The sequence below is a fragment of the Phaethon aethereus genome (assembly GCF_964289735.1).
Source record: "Phaethon aethereus genome assembly, chromosome: 1".
Classification (NCBI taxonomy): Eukaryota; Metazoa; Chordata; class Aves; order Phaethontiformes; family Phaethontidae; genus Phaethon; species Phaethon aethereus.
The window spans coordinates 122,529,502-122,555,958 of record NC_138575.1 but is presented as its reverse complement, the minus strand read 5'-3'; the positions used below and the strand labels follow the sequence as shown (position 1 = coordinate 122,555,958).

Sequence of the window (26,457 nt, the reverse complement as noted above, 5' to 3'; positions counted from 1 at the left end):
CTTTTTATGTGTGTTGCTGTCCACCTCAGACTAGCAGTTTTTAAGGTGCAGAAGCATCTTTCAAATATATGCATCTAACTTAATGATCAAGTTCCACACACTAGTGTCACATGCTTTAAATTTACATCACCTGCCCATCAAGAGCTGTGTTAAATAACAGCACTAATTGAAACTGCATAATTCTTTAGACATTGCAGCACTTCCAATTCATAGAACATAGGGGTGCTTATGTGGTTCTTTATATTACTAGATATAATTTTCTGAAATAAGAAAAGGAAAAGAAATGAAAAAACACATTTGAAAGAAGTTGCTGCACCTGCAAAAACACTCTTTAAGCTTACTATGAAATACAAAAAAGTGCACCCTTCTATATCTACATATAAAACATATTAGAAATAAAACTTGTGTAAAATGTTTGCTGTGCAAACTATAAAAACAGTCAGTCAGTCAGTCCATTCTTTTTCCTAAACATTTTGTCACACTCTCTTGCTTCCTACTGCAGAGAATCGCTGTTATCCAAGACCAGCCCACTGATATTTGTTGTTGAGAGATCTCCTCCATCATCTTCACCGCTGTCTACAGACTCATCCTCACTTTGCCCTGCCATCATAACTTGCTGAACAGCCAAAGTAGCACCATCAGATGACAAAGACTGGAGACTGTCTACATTCATGTTGACTGGAGCTGTAATTGTTACAACAGCACCTGGAGAAGCACAATCGTAGTACTTTAGCGTCTTTCTCAGTTTCTAATTTTAAGTAATACAGATTTATATATAACAGTTTGTTTCTAATCAACAGGAAGAAAACTCAAGGGACTAAATTAAAATAAAAGCTATATTGGTTGCCAAACACTTAAATATCAGGAAATGCCCGAATTATGTTGGCCAGGAATCTTAAAACTTAGCTGTGGTATAGATACCCATTACAGCAATTCTCCAATCAGGTCATCACAAGACAATTTCTGGAAAGTATTTCAGCTTAATTCATTGCAAAAAAAATAGGAATGTTAACAGAGATTCAAGGTGAATTAAATGGATAAAGCTATTGTCAGATCAAGTGGAGGCTGAGGGAGAAGTTGCTACAAACTGGAAAGGAATAAAGCAGCAGGTGGCAGGACAGAAAGGGTGGTCCTGAAATTAAAGCAGTTATTTATCTTTCTTAAATGGAGACTATTTGTTTGATCTGATGCTAAGGAAGTTGCTTCAGTCAAAGTCTTTGGAGGTTCTATTACATTCTCTGCTTCTCAATGTTCAACTTGAAACACGAGGCATATACAAAATTCAAGACGCTCAGCCCCTCTAGCAATAGTGAAAGGAAGGTGAGCAGGATGGGGAGTCATGAAAACTGAAACTGCAGTCCAATACTGCTAATCAAACATAATGCTACTGACGTGCATACACATACCGAGAGAACTTAGTTGTGCATCTAACCTTTGTTCTGTTGCTTCATAACTTTTGAAACAAAAGCAACAGTCTCTCAACATAAATTCCAACAGAAGACCCTCCCCCCAATTTTTAAAGAGGGAAAAATTGACACATTTCTGTTATGTTCTTCCAGATTAAAAACACATTTATACTGAAATATCAAGAAGGTCCTTTCCCCCAAAGGCATCAAACCCTTCATTTGCCTCTTACAAACTTTAACTTTATTATCTATGGTTTAGCCAGTTCTCCTTACCATCTGACATTGTGAGCTCGTTAGATTGCTGCTGAGCAACTCCTGAGGCAATGGAGTCAGGCCAGAACCTCTGAACCGGTCTGTTCTGAGCTGTTTTCTTCTTTGTTTTTGGAGTTTCAGAACAACTGGAATCCAGCATTGGCTGAAGAATTCGCCTTCTAGCATTGATAAACCTAAACACAATCAAAGGCAAGAAGTACTTATGACTGGCTCGCGGTAAATTCTCTCTCTCTCTCAGATTCACAAAGTATGCAGCAGGAAAATCAGGAATATAAAAATCTCCTCCCTATCAGCTTGGCTTGACATTCTTTTTAACATGTAAAACTGTTCCGAGAACACTGGCATCCTTTGATTTAGCCCAATTAGCTAAGAAAGTACTTCTAGCATTTTGCTGCTAGCAGCATTTTTCCCCCACCTCAGGAGGGGAAATTCTCCAGACAGCATGACAGATGTACATTTCAAGATCTTATGAAAAACTAAGCACTAGAAAATATGCTGACAGCACAGCTCAGAAAGCTGATACTCCTCTTATTAGGGTTCACCTAAATTCTAGCTCCTGCCTAACCCAGTTTGTTTGGTCTGGTTTCATTTACTTCCTTAAGCTCCCACATTACTTATTTTATAGGCTCCCTGGCTTTCCACGGTCTGGTTCCTGATCCAGGAGACAATAGCAAACACATTTTTTAGATCTTTCCCAATTCCTTTTCATTCTCCGATTTTCACATGTTTACTTTAGCATGCTAATTGCTGCCCTTCCCCTTTCTGCTAGTGAGCAAGAAAATACTTAAACCATGTCTCACTTAGCTACCAGCAGTTAACTGAATAAATTTCAACGTAGTTAGCTGTGGCAAGGGGCTGTGACTGAGGATAGCATCCCCTGCTAAATCTGACAAAACACATCCAAGACCCATCTTTACCTGCAGTGGGAGGAAGTAGGGTGCAGCTGGCAGGTCCACATGCTGTAATGCAATGCTTTGCAGAGTCATTAGTCGGATCCCAGTACCACAGAGCTCCGTTACTACCATGTTACACAGGAACGGTTACACTGTTCCACTTTTGGAACCAGTGTACTGCCTCTATCTTGCGTATTTCCCCACTGGACCAGCTATGCAGCCAGCAACATCTTTGAAATCTGAGGAAGATCCCTGTTGGACTTAGCTGCAATAACCTTAGGAACCAATACCACAAGCAGAATAGGCTGCATATCACCACCCTCGCTCCTCTTTTCTGCAGGGACAGGCGTATTATCTTAAACCTCTAGTAAAGATAAGACATTCTAAAACATGTTGAACCATGAACTAGAGTAGTTGAGGTACTGACGCTCTCCGTTCGGACATCACTGCTCAGAAGATAGCATCCTTTGGTCCAAGAGAAGAATGACTATCTGTTGACAGTAGCTTCTTAAACATTTGCAGCTGTGATTACCAGAGTTCAGAGCTTCAGGTCACTAAACGTCTTTAAACTTCAATTTCTTTACTTGCAGAAGAGACATGACAGTACTTCCATCTCTTTCAGCAGTAGAACAGAACGTAATTCCTTAATGTTGCAAAGTTTTCTGGAGTCCTTATATAATTTAAACGGCACAAGTATTATTATACCTCACTATAAAAATAATATGCTTGTGTATCAATGCATAATTCTTGTGGTTTTATTCGTATTTTGTAACATCTGTAGAACAGTACGTTCAACTCCAGATGTCCAAGTTATACTCTTAATGATTGCTCTATGTTGTAAGCATGTGGAGACAACAGACATTAAGTAAGAGTTTTTGCTCTTACCAGTTGTTAACCTGGAGTAGTGTCAGATTTGTTTGTGCTGCAATCTGTTTCTTCTCATCCTCTGTTGGATATGGATGCTAAACAGGACAAAAAGGCAAAGAAAAAAGGCATAAGCTCGTTTCATCTCCCCATCAAAAATATGGACTCCTTTATTACAACTGATTAAAGCTGCTAGATTAAGACCATCTGACTCATTAGAAAACAAACTTTAGAAACCTCACAAACTTTTATAGATAAAAATCATTTAACAAAGAGTGCTTTACTACACAAAACTGATTTTATCCTTGAAAGTTTATATGATACCATTAAACTGCTGACGTGTAATTCAGAAGAAAAAAGCTTCTCATGGCTGACAGTCTTTATTAAACAGCGTGATCCCTGGGCAACGCAGCATGTGATAAGATCTGATTAGTTACACTGTCTAAAGGCAATATCATATGAGAGTCTTGACAAGCATTTTCTAGTTAAATAAAGCTACTCTGAACTAAATGGATGCAGAGAGTATATGTAACATAAGAAGCATACACACAGTTTCCCTGTATCATGTCTATTGTAAAATAGTTGTAAAAGACAAACTATCAATCAAATAAACATTGTGATAAAACTTGAGACCCATTTATCCTTTCAGGATAAGTATTTATGCAAAGGACAGACACTCTACTGAAAGCACAAGTAGATTGTGTCATACTTGATACACATTAGAAGGATTTTTGGAAAGGAGATAAAGGCAGAAAATTTGAAATTCTCCTCTACAAAAAAACCCCCCACAACAAAAAACTCAAACCACAAAACATAGATGGAACTATTTTTCCTTGTGCCATGAACCAGGGTGTAGAGAGCATTAAGTTCTCAACACAATGAAATGATGAAAGATCCCTTTTAACAATGTTTATTGAGATCATGAGGTACAAATGTAACATACTATTAAAATAATAATAAAATCAACCAACATTAGACTATGGAACTACTCCAGATGACTTCAGGGGAAACTGAACTGAGATTACACAAATGACAGCAGAATAAATTCACTTTCTTTATAAAGCAAAATCATAAGAGACCACATAAAAGAGTTACATAAAAACCTGTGACTCACGATTATGTTCAGTCCTTACCCCTATGTGCTGAAAAAGCCAAGATCTCATCACATTTGTAGCGTGCTTGGGAAGAACTCCTCTTTTATTTTTTGATGAGCCATCATCTTGATGCAAGATGCCTAGGTCTTGGTTTAATTGCAACTGAAGCTGCACATATCATTTTAGAAGAAATAAGGCAGTTAACACAGTAGTAGCAGTATTCTTTATCAATATATGAATAACTCATTTATAGAAGGAATGAAAAGAAATCAGGCTTGAGGCATGCTGATTATAGCAAGCTACTTTATTTCCTAGTGAAGACTTACAATAGCAGCTCTCCTACAATAGCATTCCAAAATGTCCTTATCCAGGGAAAATGCTGTATCAGACTTCTATAGTTTTGACATTTCATGTAACGTCTGTTTTAAGAATTACAGCTGTGTATGTGGTATTGTGACAACAGCCAAATGCTGATTTACTATTATTTAGAATAAAATCCACCTATATAGTACATGTCAGGTTATTGATCCTCTGTACTCATCTACACTACTCTAGGGATCTGATTGCCTTGTCACCCTATGTAGTCATTTGCACATGTGAAGAGCTATTGAAAAACACAATGCTGAATATACTTGCTGCGTGCAAACATAAACAACTATATAAGCTGTAAACCAGTACTGATTTAAGACTTAAACAAAGGACTTAAAGTAAAATTAATTATTATGCTAGAGTTGCAAACAAAGCTGCTAAAGGTCCTGCTAAATAAATGCCACTAAATTCTCAAAGAGCAAGAAGATATAAAGGGTAGAACTCTTAATTCACTTTACAACACTCTTATTATTTTCCTAAAGGTTCATATTTCTTTCTCACTTTTGCTTTCTTTTTCACTTCCTATGAATACATCAAATCATTTGCAGATCAGTTATCTGAACATGAGGGAATATGTTCTTAAATGCTTATGCAGAGATAAGAAGAAACAGCGTATAAATTACATATGAGATTAAATTTCAGACAATTATAACTGAAATAATTCTAAATCAGGTTTTTCAGACAATATGGAACAATTTCTTCAAGCTAGTCATTATGTCTACATGCTGTATGAAACAAGTTTTAAACAAGGTTTAAGTTACCAAATGTCTATTTGGAGCACATTTTTACTTCCAAAATAATGTTTCACATTCTAAGTAATCTGCTTGCATATGGAGGCTTTATAATGAGCTTTCAATAGCTCTTCCCCAGTATTTTTCCCCTACCTCCACAGCATTCTGAAACACTGAAAAAGAAGAATTTGAAGAAGGATTTCCTATGAGTGACAAAGAACACAGGTACAAATCTATGTATAGGTGGGCTTGGAGATTCCTACTAACATCTGGAGCAGTCACAGATGTATATAGAAGGTCAAGTCCTTTTTTTGTTTATAGGCTATAGGCATTATTTTCCACTCAGTATTTTTTTTTTTCATCAGAGGTAGAAAAAGCATTTTTCTTCAAAAACACTTCAGTCTAGGAGAGTAATTTTACACATTTCTTTCTGAAAGATATCTGAGGACAGAACTGCATGCATTCTAGGGAAGAATATGGGTAAGTACATACATGCTACCGCCAATAAAATTAAGGTAAGAATACTCTAAGCATACTGTTTTGGTTGGAAGGTCAGAAGAAGGAAGAAGACAGGAAGTCAGTGACTACCTGGGGAGATGGTAGATTCTCATTCACATTTTTAATTGACTCTGTATTCCTGGAAGATTTATTTACCACTTCCTGCTCCAAGAGAAAGCTAGGAAGGTTTTCCGTAACTGAAGATGGCCTAATTTTCATGTTCCCTTTTCCTTATTTGTTTCTTTGAACTCTCCAGATTCAACCCTTAAGAGCGCGCCCCCCGCCCCGCCTCCCCCCCCCCCCCAAAAAAAAGAGTGCTGGCCCTTATCTTTTAGGATATGATATAATGAGCTCAATGTGAGGATCTCTCATAGTCTCAACTGAGTATTTTGAAAATTTTATGGCAAAATGCTTAACATACATAAATTCTGAAATACATATAGTTTCACAGTACTAGTGGTTGCCATCATGATAAAAAGTAAAATTTCTGACAAGAGCAGTGTGCTCTTTTAGGATATGATATAATGAGCTCAATGTGAGGATCTCCCATAGTCTCAACTGAGTATTTTGAAAATTTTATGGCAAAATGCTTAACATACATAAATTCTGAAATACATATAGTTTCACAGTACTAGTGGTTGCCATCATGATAAAAAGTAAAATTTCTGACAAGAGCAGTGTGGCACCATAATGCAATACAGTAAATCTATCCAGCTATAAACCGAGTGCAACACTTAGAAAAGTTTTAATGATTGAAAAAGTGTCTATTTAATTCAGAGGGGGTTTTGGTTTGGTTTGGTGAGGGTTTTTTGTTTGTTAGTGATTAATTTTTTTTTTTTTAATCCATGTACCTATACTTTTCTGCCATCAGTAAAAAAAGATATTTAACAGGTAAAAACTATGATGACCTGTCGTGAGAATGGAGATCTGTCTGGGACCTTATGCCATGTTGCACAACTTGTAACTCCTATAGCAGTTGCTTGCATTAATTTTACATTAGTTACTATGTGTGCAATCACAGAGCTCATTCTGACAGTGTGCCAAATTTAAACTAAAACTTTTAAAACCAGTAAGATTTATTTGAACCCAGAATACTATTCTGTGAAGACCATGAAACCAACCTGAGAGTTCTGGATCCGAATAGTCCCAGGTGACAGTGCCTGTGTCACCACTTGACCTTGTGGAGTGACCACGGTGACTGGCTGATACACTGTTCCTCCTTAAAACAAAACAGCAACAAAGATTGTAAGTAAGTAAAAGCCCTTCAAATATTATTCTTTTTAAACACACATCAGCACTGCAGACAATACAATATTTTTGATAATAAATCAACTATTCTTTTTTAGTAAGCATGTAAGATATGCTCTTTGCTACATCAGAAGTTTTTCCATCCACAAAAATCTGTACGAAATATGATTAGGTTCCCCTGTATTTTAGGCATTCTAAATCTATTTTCAAATGGAAAATGCCATGACTATCAGGCTATAAAACAGTTCATTGTTTTGTTTTAACTGAGCTAGCTCTTCAGCCAACAAGGGTCACAACACCAAAACCACACCTATGTGTGGCAACTGCTTAGGGCAGCCAGCTGGGTGACACCTAGATGTTCGGGTCAACTAAGGTGACAGAAACTTGGTGAATGCATAGGGGGTCCTCGGCACCAAAGCCACAAAGCACATACTGTGTCTCAGGACAACCTCTCTGCAAGTGTATGCTGTAGGAAAAGACTGCATTGCTTTCTTGCATTTGTAGTCAAGGGTTTTTTTCTGTTTGCTTGTTTTAAAACCTTGCTTAGAAGCAAGACAAAACATTTCAGTTCAAATGTCATCTCCGTACAATAGCAGAACAATCTGGACATCAAGATTTCACAGATTTGTTGGTGTCGTTCCGAACTCCATAGAGCATGAGACAGCTAGCAAGTGCAATTATTTTAGGTAAAACATGTTTTTGTCAAACAGAGGTGGGTTTTTTTGGATGGTTTGGTTTTTGTTTGTGTTTTTTTTTTTTTAAAAGGACCATAAAAAAAACCCCCAAAACCACACCCCAGTCTCTGAAATGTTTTTTTAACAAAAGTAACATTGCACAGAAATATCTCAATATTCTAATATCTGTAACCACCACCCACATATGCATACTTGGTACACATATAAATTAAACGAACATTCAGAAACTAGTAAGGCACTCAACTGTATTATAACAACTTTTCAGGTATTAGTTAAAACACAAGTTTTGAAAATATTTGGTGTATTTTTTGTAACAACTATAAAAGAAACCAAAATGAAGAACCAGGTGCCAGATTTCTTTATTGTGTCATACCTGCTACTGTTGCCATAGTTACGTTTCCCTGCTGCAATGCTGATGCTGGCACCATAATCCCTTGGGGACTGAGTGTACCTGCAATGGCACTTGGAATTTGCTAGAAAAATAAAACAATTAGTTGCTTGCATTTTTTTTCAAGGTTTTTTTTTTCAAGTTTCTTTTTTTTTTTTTTTTTTTAAGATGAAGCATGCTTGTGTAATTTTGGCTCAAAAATACATTTGGAGTTTAATCATGGGATTACCTTCAAAGAGAGAGTTCATTAGAGGTTCATCATTACCTGCATTAACTTGCTCATTATCACCATTACCTTTGAAAACCCTCACGAAAGCAACTGTTAGAAAAGACATAAAACTATCCTGAGAAATTTTAGGAGAGAAAAAGATTCTAGGTATATAAATACTAAGAGAAAGAGTTTCCAAAGGCATAAGGGAAAAGGGACAGACAAAACAGACCCTTGATGCTATTAAAAGCATCAAAGCTTTAGAATTTTAGTTATTACCTTAATTCCTTCAATTTCAAAATAATGTACTAAGTATTCAAGATGCCAAATATGTTTTATTCTGCTCAGGTCAGTTCTTGCTCAACCCTGACCATGCAAACTCTTACACATCCCTTAATATGTATGAATAATCTCTATTGTTACCAAATGCAAAATTCAGTCCCTCCTGTCTCTACAGAAGACTGTAACAGACATATAAAAAATACCTTTTAAAAGTTGGTTTTGCCTCATTTTAGACTCTCCTTTCCACACTTCCAGACACCAAAATCTAAGTAAGGAGTCCAGGCAGTGAAGTTTAAGAGTCATTGAGACTTTTCAGAGTACATAGCATCAAATACATTCATAAGTCAGAGAAGGACCACTCCTTAAGACTAGGTATCTAGTAGGTACTTGGACAGCAGGGCTTGTTTTCCAGAACTTAACAGCAGGAGCATCAACCATAATGTACTAACTGTTGTTAATTAACTGTTGTCAATTTACTACAAAAAATACAATTGCTTATTGCATTTAGGTAACGTCAACAATACATAAACTGAGGTTCACATGTACAGAAATGGGTACTGTTCACAACTACACAGTTACTCCAGGTGACAATGCAATGACATACATCTCAAATATTGCAAGTATAATCCATCAGACATTGCCTATTTGATCCAGAATACAGATTGTGTATAAAAAGTATCAGCAATCTCAACATTTAATGAAATAGACTAAGACCACCTTCGTAAAAAGGAAATTTTTTTCTTCTCCTTTGTTTATTCTGTTTCCTAGCCTCCTTCCAACAAAATACCAAATTCAGGCTATTCTGAGTATCTCCATTTGCTGAACTGAGGGAAAATCATAAAATGAAGACAGACAAAAAAAGTGACTCTGTTCTGGCACATTTCAACAAATTTGTCCATCAGGCACTGGCACATAGGTGTGCACAAAAACATACATCTCTTTCTACTCTTAATACCAATTTTGAGAAAGTGAAAGAAACTGCAGAAACTCTCTTTGCAAACTAATAGCAACAGAAGCATAGTTATAACTTCCTAAGGAAATCTAAACAAAAATACTCAACTGTATTTGAAACATACCTGAGATTGCACAGGTGAATAAGGACTTCCAGGCTCTCCACTTAACAGAGTTTCACTGTTCATTTTTGTCTTCAGGCAGGCAATGTAACGACTACAGAAATCCTTGCAGAGTTCATTAACCTTTTCTAGCTCAAGCAGATGGATACGTAGAACTTGGATTGCTTTTACCATCTAAGGAGAGAATTGGAAAAAAATTAGAAACAAAATAATGGTTAATTTAAAAAACAATGTGAGATTTAAGCAAACGCTCCTTTCCAGTAACAAAGGCCACCCAATTAAAGCAGATTTACTGATTGCTAAGTGATGACTAGAGTTCTCTAACTCCATTTTGAAATGTGAAAGGAACATGTTTACAATACAAAACCTGTATCCTTCCACTGCGTAAGTAAACTACTGTTACGGGGAAACAAAACATGACAACAATATAATCTTTGTCTCTGTCACACGTGACACATTAGGAAGACAGAGCAGAGTTGAGGTGTACATGGAGCACAGAACAAGCCTGCATGTCCATATGATGACAGAATCACAGAATCATTAAGGTTGGAAAAGACCTTTAAGATCATCAAGTCCAACCATCAACCCAACACCACCATGCCCACTAAACCATGTCCCGAAGTGCTACATCCACACGTTTTTTGAACACTTCCAGTGATGGTGACTCCACCACCTCCCTGGGCAGCCTGTTCCAATGCTTGACTACTCACTCCGTAAAGAAATTTTTCCTCTTTTATCCCCATCATTCAACTCTGGGTCATATACCACACAAGACTGAAAGTGAAGGAAAGTAATCCCATCCACACATATTATTTGGAAAGCATCATTGGAATAGGCTTGGTAAGCAACAGTCATCAAAATATCAAAAATATCAGGTTCAGTTCCACATTACATCCTGATCCAAGAATACCACAAGTGTACAAATGAATTTGAGATACAATGAGAATACCCTTCTGTGAGTTAGTGTAAATTTGTCACACAGATTGCTAGGGATGGTGAAAGGTACAGGAAATAGCCTGCCATCTCACCTGTAACAAAAACACAATAGCTTTTATTTTTCTATTAAATTGGAATAAAGAGGTTCCAAAGTTTGTCACATTGTTCAACAAAGCTTAAAATAATCAAGCAGTTCTTCAGTCCTAGAGCTTTGAAGTTCCTCTGCAATTGTATGTCAATGATTAACAATTCTGGGGTAAAATCTTCTAAGACCTTTCAGGTGAAGAGACTGTTTCTGAAATATAAACCATTAAATACAAAGCACTAAACCCAAAACCAAATCCATGTTTAAACAAAAATTGAAGTACAGGAGGTATGTAAGTGATGAGAATACTTATCATGCTCTACTGCGAGAAAAAGATTCGTAAGCTTGGATAGCTAATGGTATTACGTACTGCATAAAAATAGCTTAGGTGATTGTAAGGGTCATGGCTGAAGATCAAAAGCTAAAACCAAATCCAGATGGTCTAAATTTTCATGAAGCAGTTAGAAATCCAGACATTCAAATACGTACACAACACACTGGCAAAGTAATTACTTACTTTATTTTTTTATACAGCATGCCATCCCCAACATTAACTTGCTAAGCTAGATCTCTAAGAAAAATATCCTTCAGTTTTATGAAACTGGATAGATCATAATTTTGAAACATAGTGCAGAGCTTGATTTTAGCATTATTTGGAAAAGTTTGTCCTGTATGAAGGGTCATCCACCTGGCCAGAGCACTGAACCCAATGACCAGAAATGATAGCTTACTAAGCAATCCACTTATTCTAACTAAAGAAGCCAACTGGGAGCTGAAGTTGCTTTTGTTCAAAGCACCTGAAAGAGATCAAGGCAGGTAAACTTCTGGGTGTGCTCCCCTCTCCACCATGACAACTTCCATTGTGACAGATCTTCTCCCTTTTTTTTCAGTAGAATGTATTCCAGTTGTACAACCCTCACCCAGTGTAGAACATTGTAAGTTAAAATAAACAAGAGAAAAAGACTGAAGTGATAACAAAAAAGGAAATCTTATCCCTTCTTAGGGCTAAAAAGAAAAAAAAAAGTATCTTTAAAAGCACAGCTGCAGAAAAATCTGAGCTGTAGACTTCAGCCAGTTGATCCAAATTAAAATCTGGTAACTCTTACGTCCTATGACACCAAAAGCCTTTGAAATAGTAAGTGCAATGGCCCAGCACTGAGGTATATAAAACAGCAATCTTCTAAAACAGCCATCAGCAGTTTTAAAAAGTTTTTTAAATAGTTGCTGTTTAAACTGTGTTTAAGTACCTTTAAACACAACCAAGCTAACCTAGGCAAATTTAACTAGATTTTAACACAAAACAAAGGTCATCTATGTTTAAAGATACTCTGCTTCTTTCACGATTATTAATAATTGTTCAGTAATACTGCACTAGCCAAAGAGTTTCAGAGACAAAAAAGCTTAAATTATAAAATTCTTCATGTGTGCAGACCAACACAGAGCACATATATTAGTGAATGCCTTAAACATTAATCTAAAACTGAGGTAACAAAAATATGCCTCTGGGCACATAATATTTGACCATATTAGTAATTAGTTTTGCTCAGTCAGGAGGGGGTTTTTTTTTCCTTAAACCATTACTCATATTTATATTCTTTATTTATCAGCATTTGTTTGGAGAAAAAATAAAGGTCCTTTCTTCAGCTTAGACTTAATTTCAAACCGATGGTTAATCTTGAAGTGAAAATTGAAGTAAAAATTAACCATAAACAAAGAATTAGTAACACTATCCAGGTTTCTGCAGAGCCACACACAGTCACACTACTCTTACAGGAAGCTGTGCTACTGTGGTTAGGAAGGCAAACAAAACTTTGTAAATATGCCATGCCTGTCACCAGGACTTATTTACTCATTTACAACTACACTAATTGTGGCCATATGGCTTCTGCTGTCTTGCAGCATGGATGGACCAAACTTAAATTTGCTGCCAGAAGTCCACTTTTTCCTTGAAACCACCCCCCCCCCGCAAAAAAAAACCCAAACCAAAAAAAAAACCCCAAAAACCAAGAACTCCTGATAAAATCACCCATGTTGAACAAAGGTAGTACAAATAAATGTTTCCAGACAGATCATGGCAGCATTAATATTTCATTCCTATGTTCTTAAAAGGCACACCTTAAAATTATCTACAACCACCATGTTTTTGTTATTTAATGCTACTGAGTAGAATATGCCACAGAACAATGAATTTCTATCCACATTTGATTCAGCCTTTTCAGCTGTAGAAATAAACCTGGAGCATCATTTCAGAGAAATGCACAAAGACATGTAACCATGAGATATATGTATATTGTTGAAACCATTGTAAATAAAGACAATGGTAAACTATTAAGCAGAGAAAGAAAGGTTATTGAAAAACTTCCAGTTTTGCTAAAACTTGCTATCTAGCTATGACAGCTATAAGACATAGCTAGGGAAGGTATGACCAGAGGTTTATGAGACAGTTCTGCACATTACAACAGTAAGAACGCTTTCCAGAAATGCAGAAGTGTGGCTTGTTCACTCAAGAATATTCAAATGACATCAGCTGGCTTCACCATCACTACAACTTTCCCTGATACAACTAAAAATTCAATAGGATAGTCTTTGAGAAGAGGATACTGAACCAAAAATCCTTACCCCAAAGGAAACAAAAAAACTCAGGGGTCTTAAAAAAAAGGCAGTGTCCTGTTCAAATACAAAAGTGAGAATATATTTAAGACCCCATGTTCTGTATTGTTTCTAGACTTGATAAAGCCACAAGTAACCTGCACTGACTTTGCAGCTGACCCTTTATGTGGGAGGATAGGCCTCTTGAGCTTCTAGTCCAACTTGAATCATCCTATGGTCCTATGAATGTGAGGAAATGAAAAAAGCCACCCATATACGGGAAGAGTTTACTCTGAACAGAAGCTACGCAAGAGGCAGGAACCGTCCTGAGGCAACATGATGTTTCTGCAGTGGCTGGGTTAATAATAAGAAACAAAGAAGTGTTAAGTACTGAATGTCTTAAAACATAATGTAACCTATGAAAGCTCTAAAAATTATCTGCAAACACTCATGCTGAACAACTTCTTAGACATGGAGGAATCTGTCCATGTAAGTCCTAAGCACAAAAGGATTCTAATGGTGAAAAAAGAGAAGTTGGTTCATTGGTTCATTCCAAGATCTGTTTTATCTGTGAAAATGAGATAGAGGTGTCAAAGGGTAAGGGGCAAAGGGTAAGGAGCTCCAACAGATTATAATCCATGTTATGGGTATACAGCTGGGCACGCTTCCAGAAAGAAGCACATGCAGTTGGGAACCTCTAGCTAGCAATACAGACCACCAAGATCTGGTTCTTAACAGCAAACACATCTCTCCTGGTACTGATGCTTGACTTAAGGGCTAATGTGGATGCAAAGTAACAATCCAAAACGATAAGAAGGAAGTTAAAGCTCTGGGAAAGAAAGCACACTTCCAGTCTAGCACATAAAACATGAGCACAACTTTCACCTTCTACTTCCTTCCCACAGGGACTAGGATTTGAAAAGGGGAGGTCTGCAGCTCTTCTTACAGCTAATCAGCACTTCTATCAAGTTCAGAGAAGATCAATGGAGACATGGACAGCACGAGTGACCAAGAATCAGAAAAGAGAACAAAATTGTTGGAAACCAGAAGATCTCAGTAGAAGACATTCCAAGATAGAGGATAATTCTGGCTCAAATAATATGCTGTGCCATATTGTGCCATGCATATCTATAAGAGCTAAATATTTACTGCAAAAAATCATAAACCTGTACCTCTCTCTTTTACCTCCCTGAATAGCCTAACCTGTGTGGTCAGAGCCAGTGAAGCCGGAAGGGAAAAGTTTCAAAGTTCTGTTTGCGGCCAATAGTTCCTGAAGAGCAAACACGTAAGTACCACAGAAAAGCCACTTTCTTTATGTATTATTAGGGATGGACTGGAACTCCTGGAAGAGTTTCAGTCCAAACACAAATACCTCTTCTGACGGGAAGATTAATCTGCATTAAAAGTAAAGAATGACAAGACTTCCCAGATCTCAGGGCAAGCTGATAAAATCTGTCCAGGAGCTAGCACTGGAGCTTCTCAGTTTTCTTTCAGCAGACCTTAGAATTGAACTTTGCATTTTCATGTGATACACTTTTCCTTGGAAAGAAAAGAGGCATCTTATACACCGCGCAGACAAAGGAAGAGACAACAACTGAAACTTCACGCTTCAGGGAAGCTGTAATGCAGTTTTGTGGGTGTTTTAGTGTTGCAGGTTTTGAACACAAACCATTGCTGACTCTATTACATGAATGCACATATAGAAAAAGAATAGGAACATAGCAATAAATAAAATAATATGCTTAATCCAGGTAATTTCACAGAGTACCTTAAAAATTTATTTAAGGAAAAAAAAGGCACCATGATAAAGTGCCATTTTTTCCACCTCTTTCCAAATTCTTACAATCTATTCTAAGACATTCTCGCTCTTCTAAATATGCTGAATCCTAATACCAAAGTTCTGACCCAATACAGAAGCCATCAATATTTATAGAAATGTTCCCATCCATTTCACTGCAAAAACCCTATTTTGACACTGTGTCTGAGAAAGTCAGAGGTGGGAAAGACAGTGCAAAAGGTCTAGTAACACTATTTCTGTGTTGACCATAACCTTTTGATGTGCCACTTCAAGATCACCAACTGATGCTGCTGGAGTGATTAACTAGAAAGAACAGAACCTCTCCATCTAGATAATAAAACAGGATTGAAACTTGGTTTACAGGCTAGGCTTAGTGATGTACGGATATCCTTAAAATTAAGTTTCAGGTGGATGCTACCTGTATTTCCCAGTTCTTTATACTACTAATGCAGGAAACAACCAATTAATTTAGAATAGGAACTATAACACCAAAGTAAGAAGGTAATCTAGATTGCAGTTTACTAAGAGCTACTCAAGTTAGAACAACCTTACACTCCTCTTAATGAAATTCCTTTCTGGTCAAACTGATCTAATGACTCTGCCATCCAGACTAACATTCTGTGGTCCTCTGGATGTAAACCAAACTTCTCCTTTGAATATTCAAGGCATTTCAAGTGAGTGTGCAATGTGAAACGCTGCCAGGACTGTAAGAGGCCCCACAATCAGTACCTGTGACCCTTCACAATTTCTGCTATCTAGTCAAGTAAGACTATAGGCAGTATGGAGCCTGAAATGATATTCTGCTGTTCTGGAGCCATTAGTTTAAGCTCCATCACAATAACTGTGCAGTGTAGTTGAGTTCTAAAACCCACTTCCAAAAGTAGTAAAAGAAAAAAACTGAAATGGCTGAATTAGTGGTCAATTTCCTTACTTTAGGCAGGCCTGTGACTCTTTTTGGATAGGACTTGAATTTGGCTCTTTATAGCACTATAATGTTCAGTTCATCTCAGTTTAGCTCTGGCTCCAAGTTAAATGACTGCTATCAAGCAAGCATTTACACCTTATTCGTTTGACTCTGCTGGGGTCAGATAAGAGCACAGGTGGAAAGCAAGCAGTTGTCTGGCCTACCTGCTCCACCCTCCTGGCTTCTTTTAATTAGCAGTTTTCACCAGCATCTCCTCTCAAATGAATGGTTGATTTAACATTGGAGTTAAAAAAGAAGGGACAGCAAGAACAGAAGACCTAACAAAGGCACACAGTATTAGAATCCCTATCTACTGAAAAGAGATTTTTAATTCATATAAATGCATATATGTATGTGACACAAGGCAGAAAAAACTGCCCAGCTACAGCCTTCTCTGTGCAACCACCAATATTTCAAGTTGAAGAAGAGACTGAAAACCATACTAGCCATTTCACAACTTGACGGAAACTCTTCTGCTCTTCTGCTCACTGCCCCTGACAAAATGAACAGTCTGTTGGAATGTCAGCTGTTCACAGTCCCCAGCCTTCAGGACAGGCAGAGGACAAGCTGCACTCAGATTTCATTTGGTATCTAGTAATAGAAAGTCATGGCTAACAATACGACTACAGAACAGGAGTTCAATACCAAAGATTTTTGATTTTGCAATGTGGGTCCAGTTTAAGACAGTACTGACCTCAGCAGCCACGCAATACAGGACATAAACAAATACTACCTCATCCATCTCAAGCAAAATCAGCCAGATTTGTTCAGCTCATCAACAAAGGTGAATACCACATAAACCAAGAAACTTTGTCACCACTAAAATCACAAACAGGTCAATCGTCAGGAAAGACTATTTGAACATAGCAGACCCATCTACAATCAAAGTAAGCTAGATCTGAGAGAATGCTTGTGTTCAATCAAAAGTGTGTGAAGAAGGCCAAGGCATGCAGCATCTTTGGGAACTGATCTTTGAAGGCTCACAGAAACCACGGAATAGTTGAGGTTGGAAGGGATCTCTGGAGATCGTTTGATCCAATCCCCCTGCCCAAAGCAAGGTCAACTAGGGTAGGATGCTTAGGGCCACATCTAGTTGGGTTTTGGCTGTCTCCAAGGATGGAGACTCCACCACCTCTCTGGGCAACCTGCTCCAGTATTCAATCACCCTTACAGTAAAAATGTTTTTTCTTATGTTTAATGGAACTTCCTCCATTTCAATTTATGTCCATTTCCTCTTGTCCTTTCACTGGGCACCACTGACAAAAGTCAAAGAGTCTGTCATCTTTATTCCCCCATTATTTATTTGGATACATTGATAATACCCTCCCAAACCTCCACTGCTGCAGGCTAAACAGTCCCAGCTCTCTGAGCCTCTCTTCATGTAAGAGATGCTCTAGTCCCCTAATCATCTTTGCAGTCCTTTGCTGGACTCACTCCAGTATGTATACATCTAGTAGTGGGGAGCCCAGAGCTGTACCCAGCACACCAGATGTGTCTCACCAGCATCAAGCAGAGGGAAAGGATCACGTCCGTTGACCTGCTGACAATGCTCTTCCTAACACAGCCCAAGTACGTAGAATTTCTTTGCCTCAAGGGTGCACTGCTGTCTCGTATTTGGCTTGGTGTGCACCAGACTGTCAGGCCCTTTTCCACAAAGATGCCTTCCAGCTGGTTGGCCCCCAGAGTGTACCAGTGCATGGGGATATTCCTCCCCAGGTACAGGACTTGGCATTTCCCTTTGTTGAACTCCGTGAGATTCCTGTTTGCTCGTTTCTCCAAAAGTGACGAAGTACCTCTGATTAGTGGTACAGCCATCTGGTCATCAGCCACTCTTCCCAGTTTTGCAACATCAGCAAACTTGCCAAGGGTACACTCTGCTCCATCATCCAGGTCACTAATGATGATATTAAACAGTACTGGTTCCAGTATCAATCCCTGGAGTACACTGCTAATGTCTAGCCCTCAACCAGACTTCATGCTGCTGAACGCAATCCTTTGAGCCCAGCAGTTCACCTAGTTTTCAGTCCATCTCACTGCTCATTTACCTAGTTCATATTTTATCCATTTGTCTATGAGAATATTATAGGAGACAATGTCAAAAGCCTTACTAAATTCAACCACATCCATTGCTCTTTCCTCATCCACTGAGCCAGAACAACTACATTCCAACTATTAGATTTCAGATGTGCTACTGAAAAGAAATTTGGATTAGAAAGATAAGGGGAAACGGTCTATCTGTTGAATTCAGAGAGTCACAAATGAAGAAAATAACCTGAGGCTTAGCAAGTCAGCAGACTTGCTTCATGCAGAACAGAACTAACTCTCATTTTTTATTAAAGTATTGGAGGCAAGTATATTCAAAAGTCTTTGAAGAAAAAGCCATGGAAAATTTTACTGGGGTCTTCACATTCACAGCTGATGTGCAAGAAGCACTCCAGAGGTGTCAATGATAGCAGTAACAAAACCCAAATATATTACAAAGGGAAAGAGATAAAGAAAGAAGTAATTCCAAAATTATAAGCATTCCTGCTAGTCAACTTTCTAGATACCTCAGTCAAACCACAAGATCCTGAAACTGGTATGTTATTTGGGGAATTCTGTGTGCAATTAATTCTTTAAAAACCAAAGGTCCCACAAGATTTTGTACATCTGCAAATTAGCATCCGTGATGAACTGCCGTTTTTAGCCCGGATTTAGTCTTCCTCAGAAACTAATGGCTCTTTAAAGTATTTATCTCCTTCTCCCTTAATAATGCTTTTTATTTTTTTTTTTTTAACCCAAATTTGCCTGAGTGCTTTCCTGTTCAAGACAGACCTAAACTGATTGTACCAGTGGCCCCCAGTCTCCACGGATTTCTGCACCCCAGTGGAACAGCCATACTCTTCACAGGCAGACCATCTCATTATAACCATTCTGAAGTACTTATTTTGGCTTACAAATGTAAGACATTCATTATATTGTGCTACAAGTATATCGTAAGTGTAATATTACACCACTTAAGTTCCAAATTAAAAAAAAATTAAAAAGCAAAGCACCCCACACCCCTGCTGCTCACACTAGGGCAGTAACTAAAGAAGAGAATTACCATTTATTTCCCCATGCCTTTATTTTTCTTCTTTCATATTCTATTTTTAATTCCTACAGTGACAACAGTGATTCTGCTACAGGATTTATTCATGGAACTGTTTTAGCAGGTATGTCAATGCCTTTTGCTGCTTAGAAAACTAAGTCATTGTCTGTATCAATAAATATTTCTCAGGTGAGCTGCATCAAAACATGCCCACAAAGATCTAATGATTAAGATATTAAATTGAGATTTTGGGGGTTCAATTGGGTTCTAGCTGTAAATTTTGTCAAAGTGGCCAATGCCTGTTCTTCAGTTCTTCATTTATAAACTGAGAATCTTTACACTAATACTGAGAGTATCATTATGTATCATATTATGCATCGTCCTTTAGCTGCATTCCCATCATTCTGAAGCGAATTGTTTTGGGTCACCTTCTAACACAAAAACCTTATTTGAGCCTCAAAAAGTTTCCAAACTGAAAATAAAAGCTTCTGTAAGACAAACAGCTCCATAGCCAAAGCTGTAAGAGAACTTTTTGAAAGCAGTCTTGCAGGTGGATTAGTGCAAGTGAATTGTGTTAACTTGATCCATCCTTGAAGAAGATTTAATCTGAAGTGACTTTATATTTACATAGACTAAGATCACTGACACAATGTGTTAGGATATTTCAACCCTGGGCACTGTAACCTACAGTTAAAAGGATGTAACAAATAGCTGAGAAGGTAACTTTTCATGTCTCTTTAGCTAGAGCTGTAAAAGCATGCCTTATTCTAGAACATACTGTCTTCTGCCTTCTTTACTCTCACACTGGTCTAATTATACATAGAGACTCTTGTAGCTTTATTTTCCATGACACTGTTTAAATACTATCTTCCCAGAACTTAAGTACACTAACCACTGGCCATAAAGCGCTTGGAATGGACTCAAGTTATGCAAAATGACTATTTAGGCTGCTTGGAAAAGCAGCCAAAATTGATCCCTTTTTTGCAACAACATGTAGCCCCTCCTAACATGCTGTTCACTGCAACAGTCCTGCCAATTCTAAACAGCATCTCAGATTTATTCCTTGTTTAAGTCTTGGTTTTGTTTAAGAGAGTTTTCTCCAGGTACATTACCTTAGCCTCTCACACAGGATACTATGTGCCCACTCCAGATGCCAGCTTTAAAACATTACTACTTCTGTTGTTTATAACCTCTCATCAATTTAGTTTTGCTTGTGAACTTTGGTATTTTAAGCAGCCTTTTCTCCTATAAGGTAGACTCAAGGATGAAGACTTGTTTTACTACACAGTCCCCTTAAAGGAACAGGTTTTCAAAAAAGAAACAAAACACTTGAACTCTATAATTCCAACACTCTTGAATATGATAAAATCTAATTGCAACATGACTCTATAGAGACGAAGACAGGGCAACAGCCTAGAAACTAGTATGCCAAAAGAGGTGTTCTCTAGAGATGTGATTCAAGGGGGAGGCTAAGGAACTGGGGAAATCACAGCTTCATCACAGGAAGGACATTCAGAAAGCCTAAAGGAGACAATGACACCTAAGAAAACATCTGTGTATGTTAAAGAGTTTCTAAGCTCGTCTCGTAACAGCTCTTCTCCCACATTAACTAGATAAACCCTGATTTAAAAAAAAAAAAGTTGGAAAAACACTTACAACAATTACATGTTTTGATAAACGTATGTTATACACTTGACACTCTAAAATTCATTTGCAGAGTCAGCCTGGCTATGGCAAGCATACGTTTCTGTTCATCTCTAACACACTGATCTCAGCCAGTTTAGAATGGGAAACAACTATGAAGGGCCCAATGTACGTTTACAGATAAGAGAGGAAAAAAGGAGTCAGAAGAAATTTTTTAAAAATGTTTCTCAGCATTAGCATGAAGAAAAATACGTTGTAGGAAGAAGAACGTAAGGAGGAAGTATAAGCACCAGTTGAGATCATAAATTAGGAAGAAGAGGCAAATGTGGTGATTGTTTCAGAAATAAAGGAAACATCTTATACTTACCAAATTATCCGTTTCTGGATCTTCACAGAAAAAGGGTTTTCCTTCTTTCTCCTGCTTCCTTACAAAATTTTCAATATCTACATCAAAACTAGCAGAAGTTGTGCCTTCTGAGCCTTGTGTAGATTGTTCACATTTTTCAAATAATAGTGCTAACAAGGGAAATAGTGGGTGCCTAGAATAAAAGTTAAAATACACGAGTAAGTATTTTCACTAATGTGTACAACACTGAAAAGTAACACATCTAGCTCACACAAGGTAACAGTCACTCATGAGAAACAGAAAGACAAGTCTTGGAAGAGACTGCATATAACACCACTGGCTATAGCAAAACATGATGGAAGTTTGGGGTTTTTTCATTTTGATTTACCACACACTCTACAGGCAAGTAAAGCAGTAGACTATGTATAAATAAAGAAAACAATCACAAGCTAAAAAGTTATGACAAACCATTTAATTCACTGCAATTGAGTGGCAAGAGATACATTAAAAGAGTGCATTAGAAATGAGGATTAGGATTTACAGATAGGATGAATGCAGATTTAAATTATGAAAGAGCACCTGATAAAATTCATTTATTCCTTAATGTGGTCCTTATTTATACATCACAAATAACTTTACAGAACTGAGAACAGTACCCAGGCTGTACTTAGAGGCCTCCTGTGAAATCATGCTCAGAGCAAAAGATGATTTTGTTAGCACAAGTGAATGAGTGGATACATCCTTCTGCTTCAGGTTTTTGGTTTGTATTTTTTTTTACCTGCAAATTATGTCTTTATAAAGCACTTAAAGTGAAAGAACACTTAACCTCATCAAAACTGAGCATAGTGCTTAACACAGCACTTAACACTGGAAAATCTCAAATTAGTGTGTTTATACATCAACATTTAATCCAGTTTGAGCTAGTTATTGGGCAATAGATTGTTATCCCTAAAGAAAAGGGAGTAAAGATTGACCTAACTACAATAAAAATAAAATCTCACATTAAAGATAAAAAACTACAGTATAACAAATAGTGACTATAGTTCAACAGTGAGTAGCTTGCTAAATTTCACTTGTGCTTTAAAGGCAGTCACCTTTAGAATATCCTTTAAAAATATGCTGAAATTGAAGAATCCCACAATAAAGGGAAGGTTTTTTTCTTGGCTGAAGACTGACAATGAAGCTAATTTGATCTCATTCCTTCCCTGCAAACTACTGAGACAGTTAGCCAAGAGATCATCTGATTTTAAGCTACTTATTAGTAATTAAAAAAAAAATAATGCTGTATTCTTTACCCTTCAAAAGACAGAACACGAGTCCATTACTACCTGTAAATAGCCTGCTTGTCTGCATCCATTGGAGTTTGAGATTCTACAGGGGCAGGACTCACCCCTTCTGCATCAGTTTCAGAGCAGTTGGGATCTTGTTCAGTTTTTAACTCTGTTACTACTTGCATCTGTAGAAAAAGAGTAAGCTATAAGTAAATCTGTACGCTTGATGTAAAATAAATGTACTGTTTTCAAAGGAAATAGCAATGCAAAGGGCTACTAAATTGCCAGAAGGTTGGTATGACTTGGCAGTTACACAAAAAGCCATAGCAGTAACAAAACTCTTCTTTTAATCCTTGACACTTTCTGATGGGTAATGTAAAGGTCACTTCAAGTTTCAGCACTTGGCTTTAAAACGGGAATGAGAGATAGTAGTAAATCATTAAAGCATTTTGTCTCTGAAGTGGCTATTTTTGGAATAGGCTAGCAAAAAATAGGAATTCTTTTGCTCAAAAAAATTTATGGGGATGCCTGCATAAAAAACCTTTAGGATGAACACAACAGAAAGGAAAGTTTCTACTCTTAAGTTTTCTTTCTTATTTCTTACCGTACATTGTATGAAGATACTGAAGAAAACAGATTCTGAAGTTTTTCTTTTCCATTAAAATGCACATTTTCTTACAAAGAACTGAAATATTCTGTGTCCTGCCAACCTTTTAGCTATCAAGAGAATAACCTCCCCTGACCTTCACCTCTGAAATTTACATATTATAATTACAAATTATTTTAGGAATATCAAGCTGCTGGAGAAAACAGCAGTAACTGCTTCTACAAATCCATTTAACACACAGTTACAAAATTGGCCACCCCTGAAAAAAAAAAGACAGAGCCACAGCTTCTACCAAGCACCTCCTAAATTGCACTAGAGCCCCTAATGCCTTTGAGGTACTTTGAAGGTGTTGAAGGTGGATTTCCCACCACTTCCAGCTAAATATCTTTCAGACTAAAAGGTCTTAAAGGAACTTGACCTCTGAAAGCCATTGCTTCCACCCCCCCAAGCCAAACTGCTTGGTTTTCTCCCCTTTGAGCACTGGGAACATCTGCACAAAGACAAGAAATCACTGCCATCTTTTTTTTCCTACTTTAACCTTTAAAAGTTTTATGTCAAGTAGAGGACAGACACTCTTCTAGATAACAACAGGTAGCCAAAATTGACACCTGCAGAAATGAAGTGTACAGAACACAATCCTCTGCCCTTTTTTCCCTGTGAGATGTATGGGAGATCAGATCACTCGCAGGAATCCTCCAAGAGGAGAGTTGGCCTCCAGAAACAATTAGAGAACGTGACCCCGATAGAATTTAATCTATTTCCACACAACATAAGCAAAAGGAATTTATACTATTCCCAACAAGAAGTCTGGGAGAACCAAAAGGTTTGTGCTTTACTACCTGTCAGGGCCAAGCCATCCACTAGCAAAATCAGAAACTGAGAAATGGCAGCATATCCTACCCAACAGAGCAGCCTGCCTTGCAAAAAGCTTCCTCAGCAAGCATAGATGATTTTTAAGCCAGAATGCTTGCAAAATAAAATGCAACTAAAGGACTCATTTCTTGGCTAATGACAAGAAGGAGGAGCAAAATAAAAGGGGATGACTCATACAACTGACTATAAATGTTGAGCCATACATCTGCAGAGTCTGATGGGAGAGAGCATGTGCAGTTAGGGCTCTATCTCACGAGAAGGAGGAAATAGCTCACTTAAAACTGCAAGCTATTTTCTGTGGGCCATTTCCAAACTACCAAAGCAGCAGGCACCCAAATTACCTGTCTATCTTGGTCACCGAGAGCTTAAAATACACAACAAATAGAAAGAAATAGCACGCTCACAATTAGTTCTTTAGAAAAACATGTACTCTTTCACTGACATGTCACGGGATGGCATGTATTTGCCTGGGGAATAAAGTAAATGATGTAAGGTTGGTGAGAAGAGAGAAAAAAAATCAGAATTGCAATAGAAGAAGGAAACAACAACAACAAAAATCAACAATCCCAGACTGCATTCAGATAAACATCTTTTTCTAAGAGATGGGAAAAGTTGCTGGTTTTCTTCTGACTGTTCACCACTGTTGCCATCTGCTGACAGAAGTACTTCTCTTTACTGCTTAGGGCTGACACATAGTGATGTAAAAATGGGTCTTCAGAGCACAGGCTACCTGCATGACTTGGCTCTAGTTAACAGTATTTTAATATAGCAATTCAAACTGTTGCAATACACAGCCTTTTGTACAAAACACAAACATCATGATCAGAGGTATCTTAGTGTGTTTAATTTTTCTAGCTGTTTGTTAACAGAAGAAATGGAAGCCCACTGACCAGTTTTCTAATTAGCAATAATTCTAATCAATAACCTCATTAAAATTAATTCAAGTATTTTACCAGTTTTCAGCCTGCAGCATAAATTGCATCAACTTAAATGTAGTCAAAGCAGCAAAGTAGCAAAGTGTTCTAGGTAACTTCATCCTTCACTTGCTCAAGACCAACAAGTCTATGACTGCGTAAATGTCACCTGTCTATTGTAACTGTAGACACATAAGAACACTGAAGTACCATATGCATGAATATTATGGATGTCCATTTGATTTCCTAAAAACAGGAACATTACAACACACAGATCATCTAGAGCAGATTCAGAAGAAACCCCCTTATCTAACCATTCTTCCAGAAGTTGAGAGTCATGCAAAGATTAGCTAAGCCTTTAGTAAGTATCCAAGTATTAAAGAATAGCAGCTTGTCACTTTAAAGATCTTGTTTTACAGACAAGAACAGATACTTAAACAATGCCAAAGCAGGCATTAAGGAAAAAGTCACTACCTTTTTTCTCTTGCTAACTGTATTTAGTTCATAGAGAAAGAAAAACACACCTACCTGTTGTCCATCTTGATAGTTGTCTATACTTAATGTCTGTGTTGCCATCATGGTTAATAAAATGTTAATTATGTCAAATCATCATAAGTATGAACAAATATTCCTAAAAAAAGTCAGTTACAAAAGTGACCACTTAGAATCCAGATCCAAAAGATGAAAAAAAGATAAAGATTTATGTACACCTCCCCCTAAAAAATCAGCAAGTTTATTGACAATGATCATTACATCCATATTCTCAATTAATTAAAAAAAAAAATCAACTTGGAAAATACAACAGGTTTAATCAGTAAAAAGTTCATTCTATCATTTAATATTTTAACATAAGATTTATAATAAGAGGCTAAGGTTCTTTTACATTCACAAACTTCAAGTAAATTTTAGCATTTATTTTTGCACTAAACTAACTTATTCTAAGGTAACACGTAAAATATAGAAAGCAGCAAAACGATTTATGTTTCTGTGTTTTGAAAAGGTTAACAACACATTGAGCATTACTGTAACTGAAATAGTAATAGTCTACAACTGATGAACCACATGTAAAAAGTGTTAAGGAATACCCCATTTACTTGTGAATATGAACCCCATATTCTAAAGTTAGGGCCTGAAATTACTTTTAGAAACCGAAGTATCAAATCACCTCTGATGTCAGGAATCTACCATCCAAGTAATTTAAGGCTCAACAAAGAATGGAACAATACCTAACAACTTCTAAGCAACTGGGCCTATGTGACTGTATAGTTTCAAAAGTGACCTAGGAATTCCGAAGTCTCATTTTCATAGACGTCCAGGTATTAATACCAGGTTCTCTGC

The 26,457-nt window shown here is 37.3% G+C and overlaps 1 protein-coding gene across 2 annotated transcripts; it reads right to left on the bottom strand.

Moving 5' to 3' along the window:
• Nucleotides 1-493: 493 nt before the first annotated feature.
• PKNOX1 (PBX/knotted 1 homeobox 1) lies at nucleotides 494-26,457 on the bottom strand (the record flags this gene model as incomplete). Of its 2 annotated transcripts, none has more annotated exons than XM_081996543.1 (10): nucleotides 25,648-26,457; nucleotides 22,783-22,910; nucleotides 21,476-21,647; nucleotides 10,026-10,196; nucleotides 8,445-8,544; nucleotides 7,250-7,347; nucleotides 4,570-4,698; nucleotides 3,458-3,534; nucleotides 1,680-1,852; nucleotides 494-705 (listed from the first exon to the last, which is right to left on the bottom strand). In XM_081996543.1, exons 1-10 carry the CDS (start codon nucleotides 25,696-25,698, stop codon nucleotides 494-496), a joined length of 1,311 nt encoding a protein of 436 aa, XP_081852669.1. In that variant the 5' UTR covers nucleotides 25,699-26,457. The 2 variants fall into 2 exon arrangements, with proteins under 2 accessions (XP_081852669.1, XP_081852670.1); XM_081996544.1 differs by having other exon boundaries at nucleotides 10,029-10,196.